We start from the raw sequence: 14,538 nt of genomic DNA, 5'->3' as shown, positions 1-14,538 counted from the left end.
ATATAATAGTACATCCTATCGTTAAGAAGAAAAAGTCATAGTTACTATTCACATAGTTTTATTAAGCAACAGAAAATCATTGATGCATATATAAATTTATATAAAATGATGTATATCTCTAAAATATTTATATGACAAAACAAGAAGTCATGTAAGACTATATGATATTATATCAAGAGATAGGATATCATATTACTTAATTAAGATGTCATAAGATGCAAAAAAAAGGCTTCTACATTACTTCTTAATGGCTTATATGACTTTTCGATAGTTGTTATGATATCTTGTTTGATTTTTATGATTTTTTTTGACAGTATTATTACTTCCTATTATACTAATGGAAAAAAAGCTCCATTTCAACTTATCATACAACAGTATATTCTACCGTTAAGAAAAAAAATTATAGCTATTATTTATATAATTTTATCAAACAATGGAGAGTCATTGATGCTCATACAAGTTCATATAAAATAATATATACCTCTAAAATACTCATATGACAAAACAGAAAGTCATATAAGGCTATATCATATCATATTAAGAAATAGGAGGTTATATTTCTTGATCAAGATATCATAGGATGTAAAAAGAATATTTCTATATTACTTTTTAATGGTTTATATAACTTTTTGATAGTTATTATAATATCTTATTTATTTTTTATAACTTTTCGTGATAGTATTATTATTTTCTATTGCACTAACGAAAAAAATTTTATTTCAGCATACCATATAATAGTATGTCCTATCGTTAAAAAGAAGTCATAGCTATTATTCATACAGTTTTATTAAGCAATAGAGAGTTATTAATGTTCATAAAAATTTATATGAAGTGATATATGTAAAAAAAAGTTCTATTTTAGCCTATCATATAATAGTACATCCTATCATTAATAAAAAAAAATTATAGCTATTATTCATATAATTTTATTAAGCAATGAAAAGTCATTGATATTCATATAAGTTTATACGAAGTGATGTATGTCTCTAAAATATTGATGTGATAAAATAAGAAGTCACATAGGATTATATAATGTCATTCCAAGAGATAGGATGCCATATTTCTTGATCAGAATATCATAGGATGTAAAAGAAAGGTTTTTATATTACTTCTTGATAGCTTGTATAACTTTTCGCTAGTTATTATGATATTTCATTTAATTTTTATAATTTTTTATGATAGTATTATTATTTTCTATTACACTAATAAAAAGAAAAAGCTCTATTTTAGTACAATACAATAGTATATCCTATAATTAAGAAGAAAAAGCAATAGCTATTATTCGTATAATTTTATTAAGCAACAAAGAGTCATTGATATTCATACAAGTTCATATGAAGTGATGTATGCCTCTAAAATATTAATGTGACAAAATAAGAAGTCATACAAGGCTCTATGATGTTATACCAAGAGATAGGAGATTATATTTCTTGATCAGGATGTCATAGGAAGTAAAAGAAAGGCTTCTATATTATTTCTTAATGACTTATATGACTTTCTGATAACTATTATAACATCTCCTTTGCTTTTTATAACTTCTTGTGATAGTAATATTACTTTTTGTTGTACTAATAAAAAAAATCTTCATTTCAGCCTACCATACGCATTAACTCCATTTAACTACCAAAAAAATTGTTGTAATAAATGATTTACAAAAAAAAATCTATAGAGGAAAAGACAAATCTTATGGGTATGATATGTTGTCTTGAAACAATTGCAGCTGGCAAAATATTACTATAACCTCAAACACACACGGCTCGCTATAAAAAAATATTGGACGTCCAATGCTAAGATAGAAACATGATGAAATAAGAAAGAAGAAAGAGAGAAACAGCCTTTGCAATGGCCAAATATGAGAAAAATAAAACACCTGAAGATGTTTTGGAGGAAAAAGTATTTTAATTAATTTTAAATTTTAAACATTAAGTCCAACTGGATTAAATTTCTATAACATTGAAAAACGATGCAGCTCCCATTATTAATGCGATGTCAAACACTGATTTGATGGCTCGAAGGGATGTTTTCTCTATATTATATGGACCAATCAGTTATCGCGATACGCTCCATATCAATTTTGTTGCACCATACGCTGTGTACAAAGAATTACTCTTTGTAAAAGTATAGAAGGCCAATCGGTAACCAATACGGGAAGAGTGGCTGTCGCCAGGCAACATAGCCATATCATCTAAATTGAAGCAATCACTAAGTAAATATTATCACACTATTTTTTGCAGAAGCGATTTGGAACAGTTCTGGTTGTGGATCTAAACCAAAGGATACAGATGTAGACTTGGGTATTGGGTCGTGCCTGGCCCGGCCCGACCCAGGCCCATCGAGCCAGGGTCCAAACAGGCTGTGTCGAGCATGGCCCATTTGGTAAATGGGCCGTGTTGGGCACGACCCATTTACCCCGAACCCCAGTTTGGCACGACCCTAGGCCCTGGGTCTGGCGAGCTGTGCCAGGCATAGCCCGTGGTCCGTCAGGCCCACAAACCTAATGGACAGCACATGGGCCTGATGGACTGCTCTTTTATTTTTTTTTTTTTAAATCAATCCAAATAGGTCGTGCCTAGCACGGCCCATTTAAGCCCGTTACAGGCCGTGCTAGGCACGACCTATTTAGCATCGTTACGGGCCTGGTCCGTAACGGCTAAATCTCTTTTTTTTTTTATTTTTTGGATTGATAATGACTATTTTTGAGAAAATAACCATTTTAACCCCTCCAGCAGCAAAAAATAGACTAGATTGAGGGGCATTTTAGAAAAATAAAAATTTTGGGACTTGTATAAATATGACCCTCCTCTTTCATTCTTACCACACCAATTCTCTCCCTCTCTAATCTCTCTACTCCTATTTATTCTCTCTTCTAGCAATTATTTTCTTTTCTATTCAATATTTAGTAAATAGCAATTATAGTTTAGCAATTCAAGAGTTATACAAGAGGAGGAAATATCCCCTTTTTGGAAGTCAAAGTGCAAGAGGTAACTCTTCGGTTACTCCACTCTACTCTCTTCAGCTCTATTCCTATCTATCTCTTTGGCTATACAAATTCAGCTCTCTGACTATCTGATTCTCTGATGGCTCGATCCTCCTCTTTTAGCTCTCCAACTCTCCGCTTTATCTCTTCTTCCTCTTCGACTGTACTCAATTTTCTTTCGCTGGTTACAAATTAGTTTTTTCTTTTATATTTACTTAGTTTAAATGGCAACTTATGATGATGAGAGTATTGACGTCATATATGTCGGTATTTCTCCTATTTCTGAGGAGGAAGAAACTCTTCTTACTCCTTCTGAAGCCCCTTCTGTTAAAGCTAGATCCTCTTCCCGTGAGAGGACTAGCACTGTATGGAATAATTTTGATAGAGTTTTGGTTGATGGAGTCTATAAAATAAAATATAAAAAATATACTAAATTATATAGTTGTTTTAGTACTGGAGGAACTGGCTATTTGAAGAGACATCAAGAGTCTCATAGGATAAGTAATTCTCGTCTTCAAAGCATCTTTAATGGCAAAGGGCTACCCTTGTAGAAACTTTTGCTTATAATTATGAAAATCAAAGAAAAGCACTCGTAAAATGGATGGTTAGGAATGAATTACCTCTGAGTTTATGTGAATCTTTTAAATTTGAAAAGTATGTTCAATTAGCGTTACAACTTGTTTACAGAAGAACCAGTAGACCTACATTTAAAAGAGTAGCTATGACTAATTACTTAGCAATGAAGGATGATTTGGTTGGAACTCTTTCTATCTTAAATACAAAAATATTATTAACTTCTGATATATAGACTGCATCTGTAGGTAGTACGTCTTTTATTTCTGTCACTGCTCATCATATAAACAATGATTAACAATTAAATAAATGTATTCTTGCTTTTTATTCTTTTGATTATCCCCATTCTGGCCAACAAATTTTCAATGTTATTTATCAAACTGCAGCTACATATGGTATTAGTAATAAAATTATGTCTGTTACATTTGATAATGCATCTAATAATAATGTAGCTGTCTAATTATTGAAGGACTCTTTTCATCCTATTCTTAATGAAAAATTATTTTATATTAGATGTGCATGTCATATTTTGAATCTTTCTGTTCAAACTAGAATGGGCATGGTTTAGGATATAATTACAAAAATTAAAAATATAGTATCTTTTATTCATACTTCAAGAGTATGAATACAAGAATTTAAATAATTATGTCTAGATCATGATAAATATTTCAAAAAAACTAAACTTGATATATTTATCCATTGGAACTCTACATATATAATGATTGATGATACATATTCATACAAAAATTTGTTAAATATATATATAAATGATTGTGGATTAGATTTTATTTTGATTGAAAATGATTGAAAAAAAAATTAGAAGATTTTTTAGTTAGTTTTTATAATACTACAAATACTCTTTCTGATGTTTATTTTTCAACCTTTTGTGTACTTTTACAACAAGCATATATAATTTATGGTCAATTTGTACAATATAAATATGATGATATTTTAATACCTATTATTTATGAAATAGAAAATAAATATTGGAATATGGTATGTCTCATACATAACTTAGCTACTGTATTTGATCTATGGATCAAATTAAGTGGCGTACATATTTTACTTGATGAAATTAGTAAATATATGAATCATGATTCCGAAGCATCTAAAGCTGAGGTAATTCAGCTACTTTATAATATTTTTGCATTATATGATGAAAAGATTCGTAGATCTAAACAATCCACATCATTTTCACAATCCACTTCTAATACCTCTCGTTTATTATCTATTTTCTCATTCTTTGCACATAAGAGACATTCACATGCATCTTCTTCATCGGCATCTTTTTCATCTTTAAGCAATGAATTAAAATTTTATTTACGAAATGAAATTTCTTCTGCATTAGATGAAAATTAAATAAAAAATCTTGATGTGTTGATCTGATGGAAGAATGTAAAAAATCAATATCTTGTTATGTCTATAATTGCACGTGATATTTTAATTGTGCCGATATCATAATTACATCGTAAGCAATTTTTAGTGTAGATCGACGTGTTTTGGATGAAAAGAAGAGCAGAATGACGGACGAGATAATTGAGATGCTGCTCTGCTTCAAAGATTGGCTGGACGTGGAGGCACAACTTCTAGATAATGAAGGACATGATATGAATTTGATTATGAGGACGACACAAAAATAATAGACAATTAATAAATTTTATTTTTAATTTTTTATTTCTTAAAATTATATATTTTTATTTTTTATTTATTGAAATGAACCACCTCTATTTTCTTCTCTTCCTCGTTGTATTCTGAAGATCAAACCTAACCCCCGCTCCCTCTTTTGTATAATTTTAATTTATATTAATAAATCGATAGAAATCCATACCCAATCATCCACTATTACAAAATAATTTTTATTTTTTTTAAAAAAAAATTAATATCTCTTATCTTTTTTATTTATCCTCCAATTTATTTTATTTTATAAAAATTATTTTTTAAAATAAAAATTTTAAAAATATACCATATCAAAATTTATATGGACTGGCACGCAAATCGTTTCGGATCTGAGCACAGGCCGTGCCTGGCCCACCAGACCACACCAACCTAAACCCTGAACGATCGTGCCGGACCTAAACCACGGGCCACCAAATTCCCAACCCAATCCGATCCCTAAAATTATATAGTACAATTTGCTACAGTACTTGACCGCTCAGCCCGATGTCCAACTCTATACAAATCTGACGTCATTTTGCAATGTTACCTGGCAACAGTTGGTCATGAACCAACATGCAAGCTGAGCTCAAGTTAAGCAGGACACAGGCAAAAGTAGAAAATGGTGAAAATTACAAGAACACCAACACACACAGGCAAATGGAATCCTTAATCCAGAAAAAGAAAGAAAGCCTCATAATTCACACAACAGATCAATATCGTAAACCTGAACGCATTGACAAGTTTGATTTAGATAAGAATTCATACACCAGAAATAAACAATAGGGCAGGGTCACTTATGGTGTCATAGGAGGCTGTTCCAAATAATACAAAATACTATGGATGCAGTAATAAGGAGCCAAAGAGGCATATTTGCTAACTTGCAGCTGTCGATCTCTACAAACCCCGTGTGGCATTATAATTTACGAATAAGGAAATCTTCAGTTTATCAGAGTACGTTGTACAATTCACACGAGAAAACGGAATGATAGGATCTGATGTCCGGCTCCACATCCTCTGGTGCTACACTAGAGACGCAGCATTCAAGAAAATTTTGGCACTTGAACAAAAACCTGGAGGGAACTTACGAGCAAATAAAATGAAGAAAATCCATTTTTTGGCTGAAATTAGCTCCACTTGAAAGAATTTTCCTTTTTGGCTGGGAACAGTATACAACTATTTAAGGACAGCAAAGGCATCAACCAAGCAGTGATAAACTCCAATGTTTGCACGCCCATTCCCCTGCCAAACACACCATTGCACCAGCAAAAACAATTTTATGTTGCTTTATTTCTGACCTTGCTCTCGCCTTTTTCTTTCTCGCGCTTATTGTACAGCCTTTCCAAAACCCGTTTTGCCTCACAGGAAGGGAAATTGCTGAGGTCATAATAGTGTGGAGCAATGTCGATTAACCTGCATGTAGAACAGTTACTAATTCCAATTTACCAAATGCACAGAAATTTAGATAAGAAAAAAAAAATACATCCAAGAATAGTGCATATTTTCCTAAATATCACATAACATCGCATTTTGGCTCACCACCCAGAACATTGCACAGGAAATTACCAAAATTACATTGCCAAATTTATTTTTTACAAAAGCAAAAAACACAAACAAAACATCATAGAGACGTATACCATCTATCAGTGAAATTTAGGAGGTTTAATGGTGATCCATACAAAATATTTCACATGTTCTAGGCTGATTAAGAAAGAACTCATTAAATAAATCTGCATTTTCCCCAGCCACTTTTAAAAAGCAACATGGCCATGACCAAAAACCAGATGGACTCAGACCAGGGGGAGGCAGCAACAAGAAAACTTTATTAACTGCGATGCAAGTCGAAAGCTCGTATGTTGTGTCAGCTTGAAGCAATGATTTGCTATTTTTGTTGTTTTTGTGTTTCTGTCTCTACAAATTAGTGAAATACCACACGGACATTAATGTTGAGGTTAGCTCTGCACAAAACTTCAATTATTCTCCTCACTTTTTGAAAGCAAAAAAGTTTTGCTATCAACAGCTCTAAGGACTCGCGGGAAGGGGAGGAAAGTGTGGTCTATGGAAAAATAGAAAAATGCCTCATGTTTGATTAGAGTTTTCAAAGGGGAGAGATGGAAAGGTAGATTTTCCATGAGAATAAGATTCCCACATTTCATGAGAAGAAAAACCCAAGTGGGACATGGAAGAGTCACTTACTTTCCTATAGGATAGGGATTGGGGTTTTTTTTTCCCACAAGTGCCCTTACTCTTTTAGATAGAATGGGATAAGATCTTTCCTTTTAGTAAAAGCATAACATGTATTTTACATAACTTTCCCCACATAAGCCACTCTAAAATATACCATTTTCCCATGGTCAACCAAACATGCAAAAACCACTTCCTCAGGCATCATATACCCAAACATCAACTTTCAAGGAAAAAACATTTCAGTGAGGAAAGTTTTCCCCTGAACCTGGTTAATTTTTCTTCTTGGATTTCTCATAACAAAAACAGAAACCCTTGTATTTTTATCTTTTCTAAACCTCATGAAAAGATGTCATGTCTCATCCCAATTTTATTAAATTTACTAAGAGCACTTATCCATTGGAGGTCCTACAGAAGATGAGAGAATAATATTCACAAATAAGGCCCTTTCTACATCTGTGCGTGCGTGCGTGCGTGCGTGTGTGTGTTTGTGAGAGAGAGAGAGAGAGAGAGAGAGAGAGAGATGCCAACACCACTAATGGAAGTCCACAGAAGCTTGAGTGTGCAATCAAGTGAAAATTTTGCATGATAAACATGCAGAGTTACAAAAGTAGCAATGGATATGTATTAGCTCACCATTCTCCACGAATATCTGTAACTGTGCGGATGAAGTTCCTGCTGGTCAATACATACTCATTGTAGATGACCCACTCTGGTTTATGATCCAAGCAGGTCGAAGGGTGGAGATGAACAACCTAAATATATAGAACACAAAAACATTACGTGAACTAACAAAATAAAATATCCATTAAGGGGCTCACAGTATAGCAACAAAAGACCACAAAGCAGTATCTACCTGATTGTCCTTCACAGTCAAGTAGTGTCCAGTACGCTCAAGATGAGCTACCTGCATGAAGTATCCTGTGAGCAAAGCCTTTCTGATGTTGACATAATAATCACGGCTGTTGAAATCTGTGCTGCATAGCTTGAGGTTGAATCTGGCCATAATGCGTGCAAGCTGTTGCCTCACATTGTCAGCAGCCTTTAACGTCCTTTGGTTAATAAAATTCTCATAACACCACGAAGGGTCTTCATCTGCATTCAAAAAATCAAAGCAAATCACACATGTGGAAACAAGGAATTAATTATAAGTGAAATAAGGGGGTTTGCACCGTATACTTACTGTTTTGCTTGTAAGCATGATATACATTCAGAAGCGTTAGGTGATCCCCGTCGATGTGCCCAAACCGAGCTTTTGCTTCATCTGCAGCTTTCTGAGCCTCCCTAGGCCGGAGAAAGCAATTGGGTACTAAAGACAGAAATTTGTTATCACAGATGAAGCCCACGGTAGGTCAGCAGATGCATAGAGGCGATACGACACTGCTTCATAAGAGAATTACTGAGAAACTTAAACTACATGCATCAGCCCTAAACTGGAAGAGAGTTCTACTTGCCATGCCGAACACTGGCTCATCAAGCATGGACAAGATAGTTGAAGATGATATCCCTCATCAGGCAATATATAATACTAAACCAACCTTATATGTGTATTCTTTTGTACATCTTGAAATATAGGAAAGCAAGCACAAATACAAATTTGACAATACTGGTGAACGGTTTAGCATATCAAGGATCATTTATGCTTGCAACCCACAGATGAACAGTACATAATCAGAGAGCATCAAGATATATTGACTATACATCTAAAATACTGAAAATAAGCAATAAGTATTAATGCCTGGACAGCTTAATGCACTTTCTTAAATAAACCAGCATATTTTGGAAAAGCTTAAGCCAACCAAATAATCATAGGGTAGATGCCTAAACATAACTAAAAAATAAATGTCTTCGTACCTGAGAGCATTGCAGATATAGAGAGGATCTCATTGGAACAATTGAACTCCGGGCTGACAATAAGCATCTTTGCCATTTGAGGGTCCAAGGGGAACTCACTCATGAATTCACCTAATTTGGTCAAGTTCCCTTCATCATCCAAGGCACCCAGATAGTTCAGAACCTCTAATGCCCGCATCAAGGTTTCAGGAGCAGGAGGATCCATAAAGTCAAAATGTACCAAATCATCAATTCCAAGTTTCTTCAAGGTCAGAACTGTATTTGCCAAATTAGAACGGAGAATTTCTGGATATGTCTGTGCTTGTAAATCATTATTGAAGCTTTTCTCAGTATAAAGTCTAAAACATTTTCCAGGCTGTGTTCTACCAGCACGCCCTGACCTCTGATGAGCGCTTGCCTTTGATATTGGAGAGACCAGCAAGGACTCCACACGTATCCTTGGGTTATACACTTTTTGTTTGGAGAAGCCAGGATCAATCACATAAACTATACCATCTATGGTCAGAGACGTTTCTGCAATGTTGGTTGACACCACAATCTTCCTTCCAGGGGGCCCACCTTCCATTAGCGGGGCTGGAGCAGGCTCAAAAATCTTCTGCTGCATTGCCGGAGGCAATGTAGAATACAACGGCACTGCTTTCACAGGCCCAACCTGGTCACCCAGGTTATTAACTTCCTTCGTAATTTTCCTACATGCATCTTCTATTTCCTCCTCTCCAGTAAGGAAAACAAGTATGTCTCCTGGAGGTTCACACATGTGAATCTGCACCACCGTTCTAATGGCAGCTTCCAGATAATCCCTCTCTGGTTCCTGTGTATAGAAAATTTCCACTGGATGTAGTCTTCCAGGTACCTTCATTAAAGGCGCCCCATTGAAATACCCCTGAAACTTCTCAGCCTCCAGTGTTGCACTCATTACAACTAATTTGAGCTCAGGTCTATTTCTCAAAACCTCTTTCAGAAGCCCAAATAGAACATCTGTTGCTAAAGTTCGCTCATGAGCCTCATCAAGAATTATCACCTTATATCTCTCTAGAAGTGGATCAGCCATTGCCTCTCTTAGAAGCATACCATCAGTTAAGTACCTGACATTGAAAAAACAAAAGATTGAGTATAAACATTTGATACTAATTTGAAGGTGAAAAACAACAAGCAAGTTATGGATGGATGAAACAATAGAATAATCACGATACAAAATAGCATGTGAAGCCAATAACTAAAATAACAAAGAGATCATAAAGTACTTTAAAAAACCATCTAGATTAAATAATATTGGTGATGTTGGAAAGGCATCAAAAGCTTACTTCAGTATAGTTTTTTGACTACTACAATCTTCAAACCGAATGCTGTAACCAACTTCCTCTCCTATTGCTACATCCATCTCCTCAGCAACTCGACGAGAAACAGACATTGCAGCAACCCTGCGAGGTTGGGTGCAAGCAACCATGGGGCGTTTGCCCAAATCCTCAGCTTCCAAAACAAATTGAGGAATCTGTATAATAGCATCACTCCTTTTTCATCAATAAGTTAAAAGCAACTGTAACATTTACAATATTTTACATAAAATAATTACACTATGGCTACCATCCAAAAATATCTAAAAGTTGGTACAATTAGAAGCTGCAGAAACATAAATAAATAAATAAGGATGTAACTAAATTAATGACTTGAATGCATAAAAAAATGAAGATGGTGAGAGCATCTGACAGATGATTAAGCTTTTAAGCTCAACAAAGTTGAATACAAACATTCAAATGGTAAGAAAGATTTTAAAAAAAAAAAAAAACTTCAAACTAGAGCAACAGAGATGGGGGAAGACTACATGTTTAAAAGAATATTAGTAGGTCATAGAACAAGCAATACTTCTGAGGAACAAAAAAAAATCTTAACATGTTTTGTTTGCAAGCATAATTTTAATGCTCAGTGGCAAAACACTATATCATCAAATAAAGTAAAGTATCTCATATGCGTGACCCTAATATCTCAAGAGTTTGTTATGTAGGGAAAATAAGATTCTAAGAATTGCTCTCAAGCATGACCAAGCATAGAGCTGAAGCTATGATGTGTGTGTGTGTGTAGGTATATGGTTAAGAAGTTGATTGGTATGTGACCAAACAAGCATACAAACCAAGGTCCACAATCTCGCTATAGAGTATTGTATCGATACATTGCTGGTTAGATATGGTATAGTTCATATGGAACAGTACACACCCAATTACCGAGACAAGTTCCGACCCCTTTTTCCCACCCTTTATTATGGTATCATTTGAACGTAGTCGGCACGATTGGTATGGTACACAGCCTGATTTTGGGCAGTACCAAGCAGACAATACAGTTCAGCCCAATACAAGTTGGTATGGGCCAATTCGAGATCTGTACCAACCCATATGGAGATTTTATGCTGGTTCCAACTTGATATGGATCAGTATGCATCGAACAGGGCAGTTTGGGTGACACCGCAAAAATTGATATATATACAATAACAACCTATCAATTTGAACCTAGTAAAATACGCAACATATGTAATAAGAATAATATGTACTAATCAAATTTCCACATCCTTAGTTTCTTATTGGTGGTTTAGAAAACAATAAAATAGTGTCTCAACAAAAGGAAAAGGTTTAGATTGCAGGATATTGTGGCATAACTAGACAACTGGATGGGAGGAGCATAGATCAAGATTCCAAGCCACCAACAATCATTGATTACTCTTTGTGCACTGCAATTCCCGACACTTGGAATTAGGCAAAATGAGTCTTTATTAAACAACTGATTGTTTTTGTAACCCCATGTAGGAGCTCAACTTAGGTTAGACCAACCCAAACTTCTCATTATGCTAAGCTAGACCGAGGTTTTCCAATCTTTTGTTGGGTTTATGCTATAAATTCCAACCCATGTTGAGATGGGATAAATAGAGCTTAAACCTCAACATGACCCTAAACCCAACCAAACCTAACCTAACAAAATAGGTAAATATATTTACATCTGTTTTTTACATAAAGTACTTGGTAAATTTAAATATTTCTTTAGTTCTCCTGAGTTATGCAATTATGTAATTGCACCTAAATAAGATCCCAATTGATGTAATACTAACCTCTGAGAAAAGCCAAACCTTTCCTCAATCTTAAATTAGTCATACAACCCAACTAAACTTGTTAATATAATCTAGTCTAGCCCAACTCAACACTAAATCCAGCCTGGATTTGTTTACAATGGGGTTGGGATTTAGGTTGGATGGGAAAATCCCAACCTTAGTAGCAAGAATCTTCTACTTAAGGCACCAAATCCATTTGCAATTTCCTTGGGAACTCAGCCACGCACCACTTTTTAAGAAACTTTTAACAGACCCACTTTTCTTTACCCAATCCCTGCACCATCTATAACAACCTAGGACCTCACCTAAAGGGACTACCTAAGAGGTGTTATTTGGCTCCAATAGCCACATATAAGTACCCAAGATCTTCTTAGCATACAAACCGATGTGAGACTAAACATATGCCCATGCAGATCCTCACATACTTCCCCCATTTAAACCCCAGCATAATCATCCATGATCAGTCCTAAGTGGATCTCTGTTGCATGTGCCCTAGTCCATATGGGTCGAAAGCTGGATTTGTTTTGATATCATTTGTGACAACCTAAGATTTCACCGAAAAAAGTTAGTCAAAATGCATTATCTAGGTTCCTTGGTCCTATCTAAGTATCCAAGATCTCCCCAATATACAACAAATGTGGGATTAAACACAGACCCACTCTCAATAGACTCCCTTCATCTAAGCCAAAATCGATGTGGGATCAAATACACATTTGCATGGATCCTCACACCAACACTTGCTTCTAGCAACCAAGATCCCTAGCAATTGGGTTGGTTTGCATCATGATTGGATTTGAACTAACCCTCTACAGCACCAACCTACCTATATTGCAGCCCTACCCACATGGCATTAATCAGTAAGGTTTGTAGTTTCAATACCTTGCGATCTAAACTGGTTCCTCAACAGAACTTCATATGTCAACAACTGATCATCAAAAAATCAATGACCACGTTAAAACCCGATTTGGATGTCCAAAGCCAGGAGAGATCAGGGGAGACCAGGTAGCTAGAGAAGAGAAAGAAATAAAGACAAGATTCAGCAACAGCTCGCTCATTCCCCTCTATCCCCATAGTTAGCGATTGCAAATTCCTCCTTCAAGCTAATTCACTTTGTACAAAAAATAGGGATATTGAATTTAAGTGTTGCCATGGATCTTCTAGCCAGGAGTATCATATACCACAGATAAGGTCTTCAGGCATCCAAATAGGCAATAAGTTCCCCAGATACATAGACTACAAACGATAGATCAATAGACTGATAGCCTGTTCTACAATGAACAGTTTCGGACTTTAAACTACAAGTTAACTACTATCATGCAATCCTTTTTCAAAAATATAAACAAATATTAAAATCAACGTTCTGCGCAGGAATAACGAATCACATAATCCCTAAACCAGTCAAGCTACTGGTAAGTCAAACAATGGTTAAGAAATTTCACTTTCATGAAATAACAAATAAGGTTTTCTTTTCTTTTCTTTTTTTTTTTTTTTTGGTAAAGATTCCAAACACCAGCATCCACTCATAAACTTCATTTATGAAGCCCACAACTTTTATTAGAACATGCTGAAATATTGCGAGTAAAAGAAAGAGAGGAAAAAAAGATCTTTGAGATCTAACTAAACCAAGGGCTGGTAAAATATTCGAAAAACCCTATTTTTTTTTGTCCTCTGTTTCTGAAAGAACGGACCTGGGTGGTTTTGCCACTGCCGGTCTCTCCTACGAGGATCAGGCACTGGTTGGCCTTGAGTGCCTGCAAAAACTCGTCTTTCTGCTGCCAGACAGGGAGGGTCCTCCTCTTCTCCAAGATCTCATAGTACCTGGCCGAGTAGGGCCGGCCGCTCCACCGGTTGATCCCCGGCGGCACTGCGGGGGCCGCCGCTGGCGCCCTCCCGGGGGCAGAGCCGTTGGCCCTGGCCAGCTTCGCCGACACGGAGGTCTCGTCCACCACGTCGAAGAGGCTCACCTTCCGCTTCCTCTCCGTCGACATGTCCGACCTCTTCACAGCGAAAGGAACTCCGTCCAAGAGATCGAAGAGCCGGCCTTGAGGAGAGCTAGGAGATGAGTAAAACCCGGGAGGAAGACGACACCGATCGCCTCTCCAATGGGGGGAGTTGGGAGCTCGCGCGCACGCAGAGAGCGCGAGTTAGGGTTAGGGTTTTGAGGTCGAAGGGAACGGGAACTGGTAGGAGAAGGGATCGGTTG

At 35.8% G+C, this 14,538-nt stretch overlaps 1 protein-coding gene across 2 annotated transcripts; it reads right to left on the bottom strand.

The window, feature by feature from the left end:
- Positions 1-5,925: 5,925 nt before the first annotated feature.
- On the bottom strand, positions 5,926-14,496 carry LOC105039973 (probable pre-mRNA-splicing factor ATP-dependent RNA helicase DEAH2). Of its 2 annotated transcripts, none has more exons than XR_002164049.3 (7): positions 14,024-14,496; positions 10,546-10,733; positions 9,242-10,326; positions 8,571-8,767; positions 8,244-8,482; positions 8,024-8,142; positions 5,926-6,616 (listed from the first exon to the last, which is right to left on the bottom strand). XR_002164049.3 is itself a non-coding variant. In XM_010916321.3 (7 exons), exons 1-7 carry the CDS (start codon positions 14,321-14,323, stop codon positions 6,481-6,483), a joined length of 2,193 nt encoding a protein of 730 aa, XP_010914623.1. In that variant the 5' UTR covers positions 14,324-14,496; the 3' UTR covers positions 6,246-6,480. The 2 variants fall into 2 exon arrangements, 1 of the variants encoding a protein (XP_010914623.1); XM_010916321.3 differs by having other exon boundaries at positions 6,246-6,616; positions 8,571-8,696.
- Between the last annotated feature and the right edge of the window lie 42 nt (positions 14,497-14,538).

Source organism: Elaeis guineensis, chromosome 1, assembly GCF_000442705.2.
Source record: "Elaeis guineensis isolate ETL-2024a chromosome 1, EG11, whole genome shotgun sequence".
Classification (NCBI taxonomy): Eukaryota; Viridiplantae; Streptophyta; class Magnoliopsida; order Arecales; family Arecaceae; genus Elaeis; species Elaeis guineensis.
This window is presented reverse-complemented; position numbering and strand designations above follow the sequence as displayed.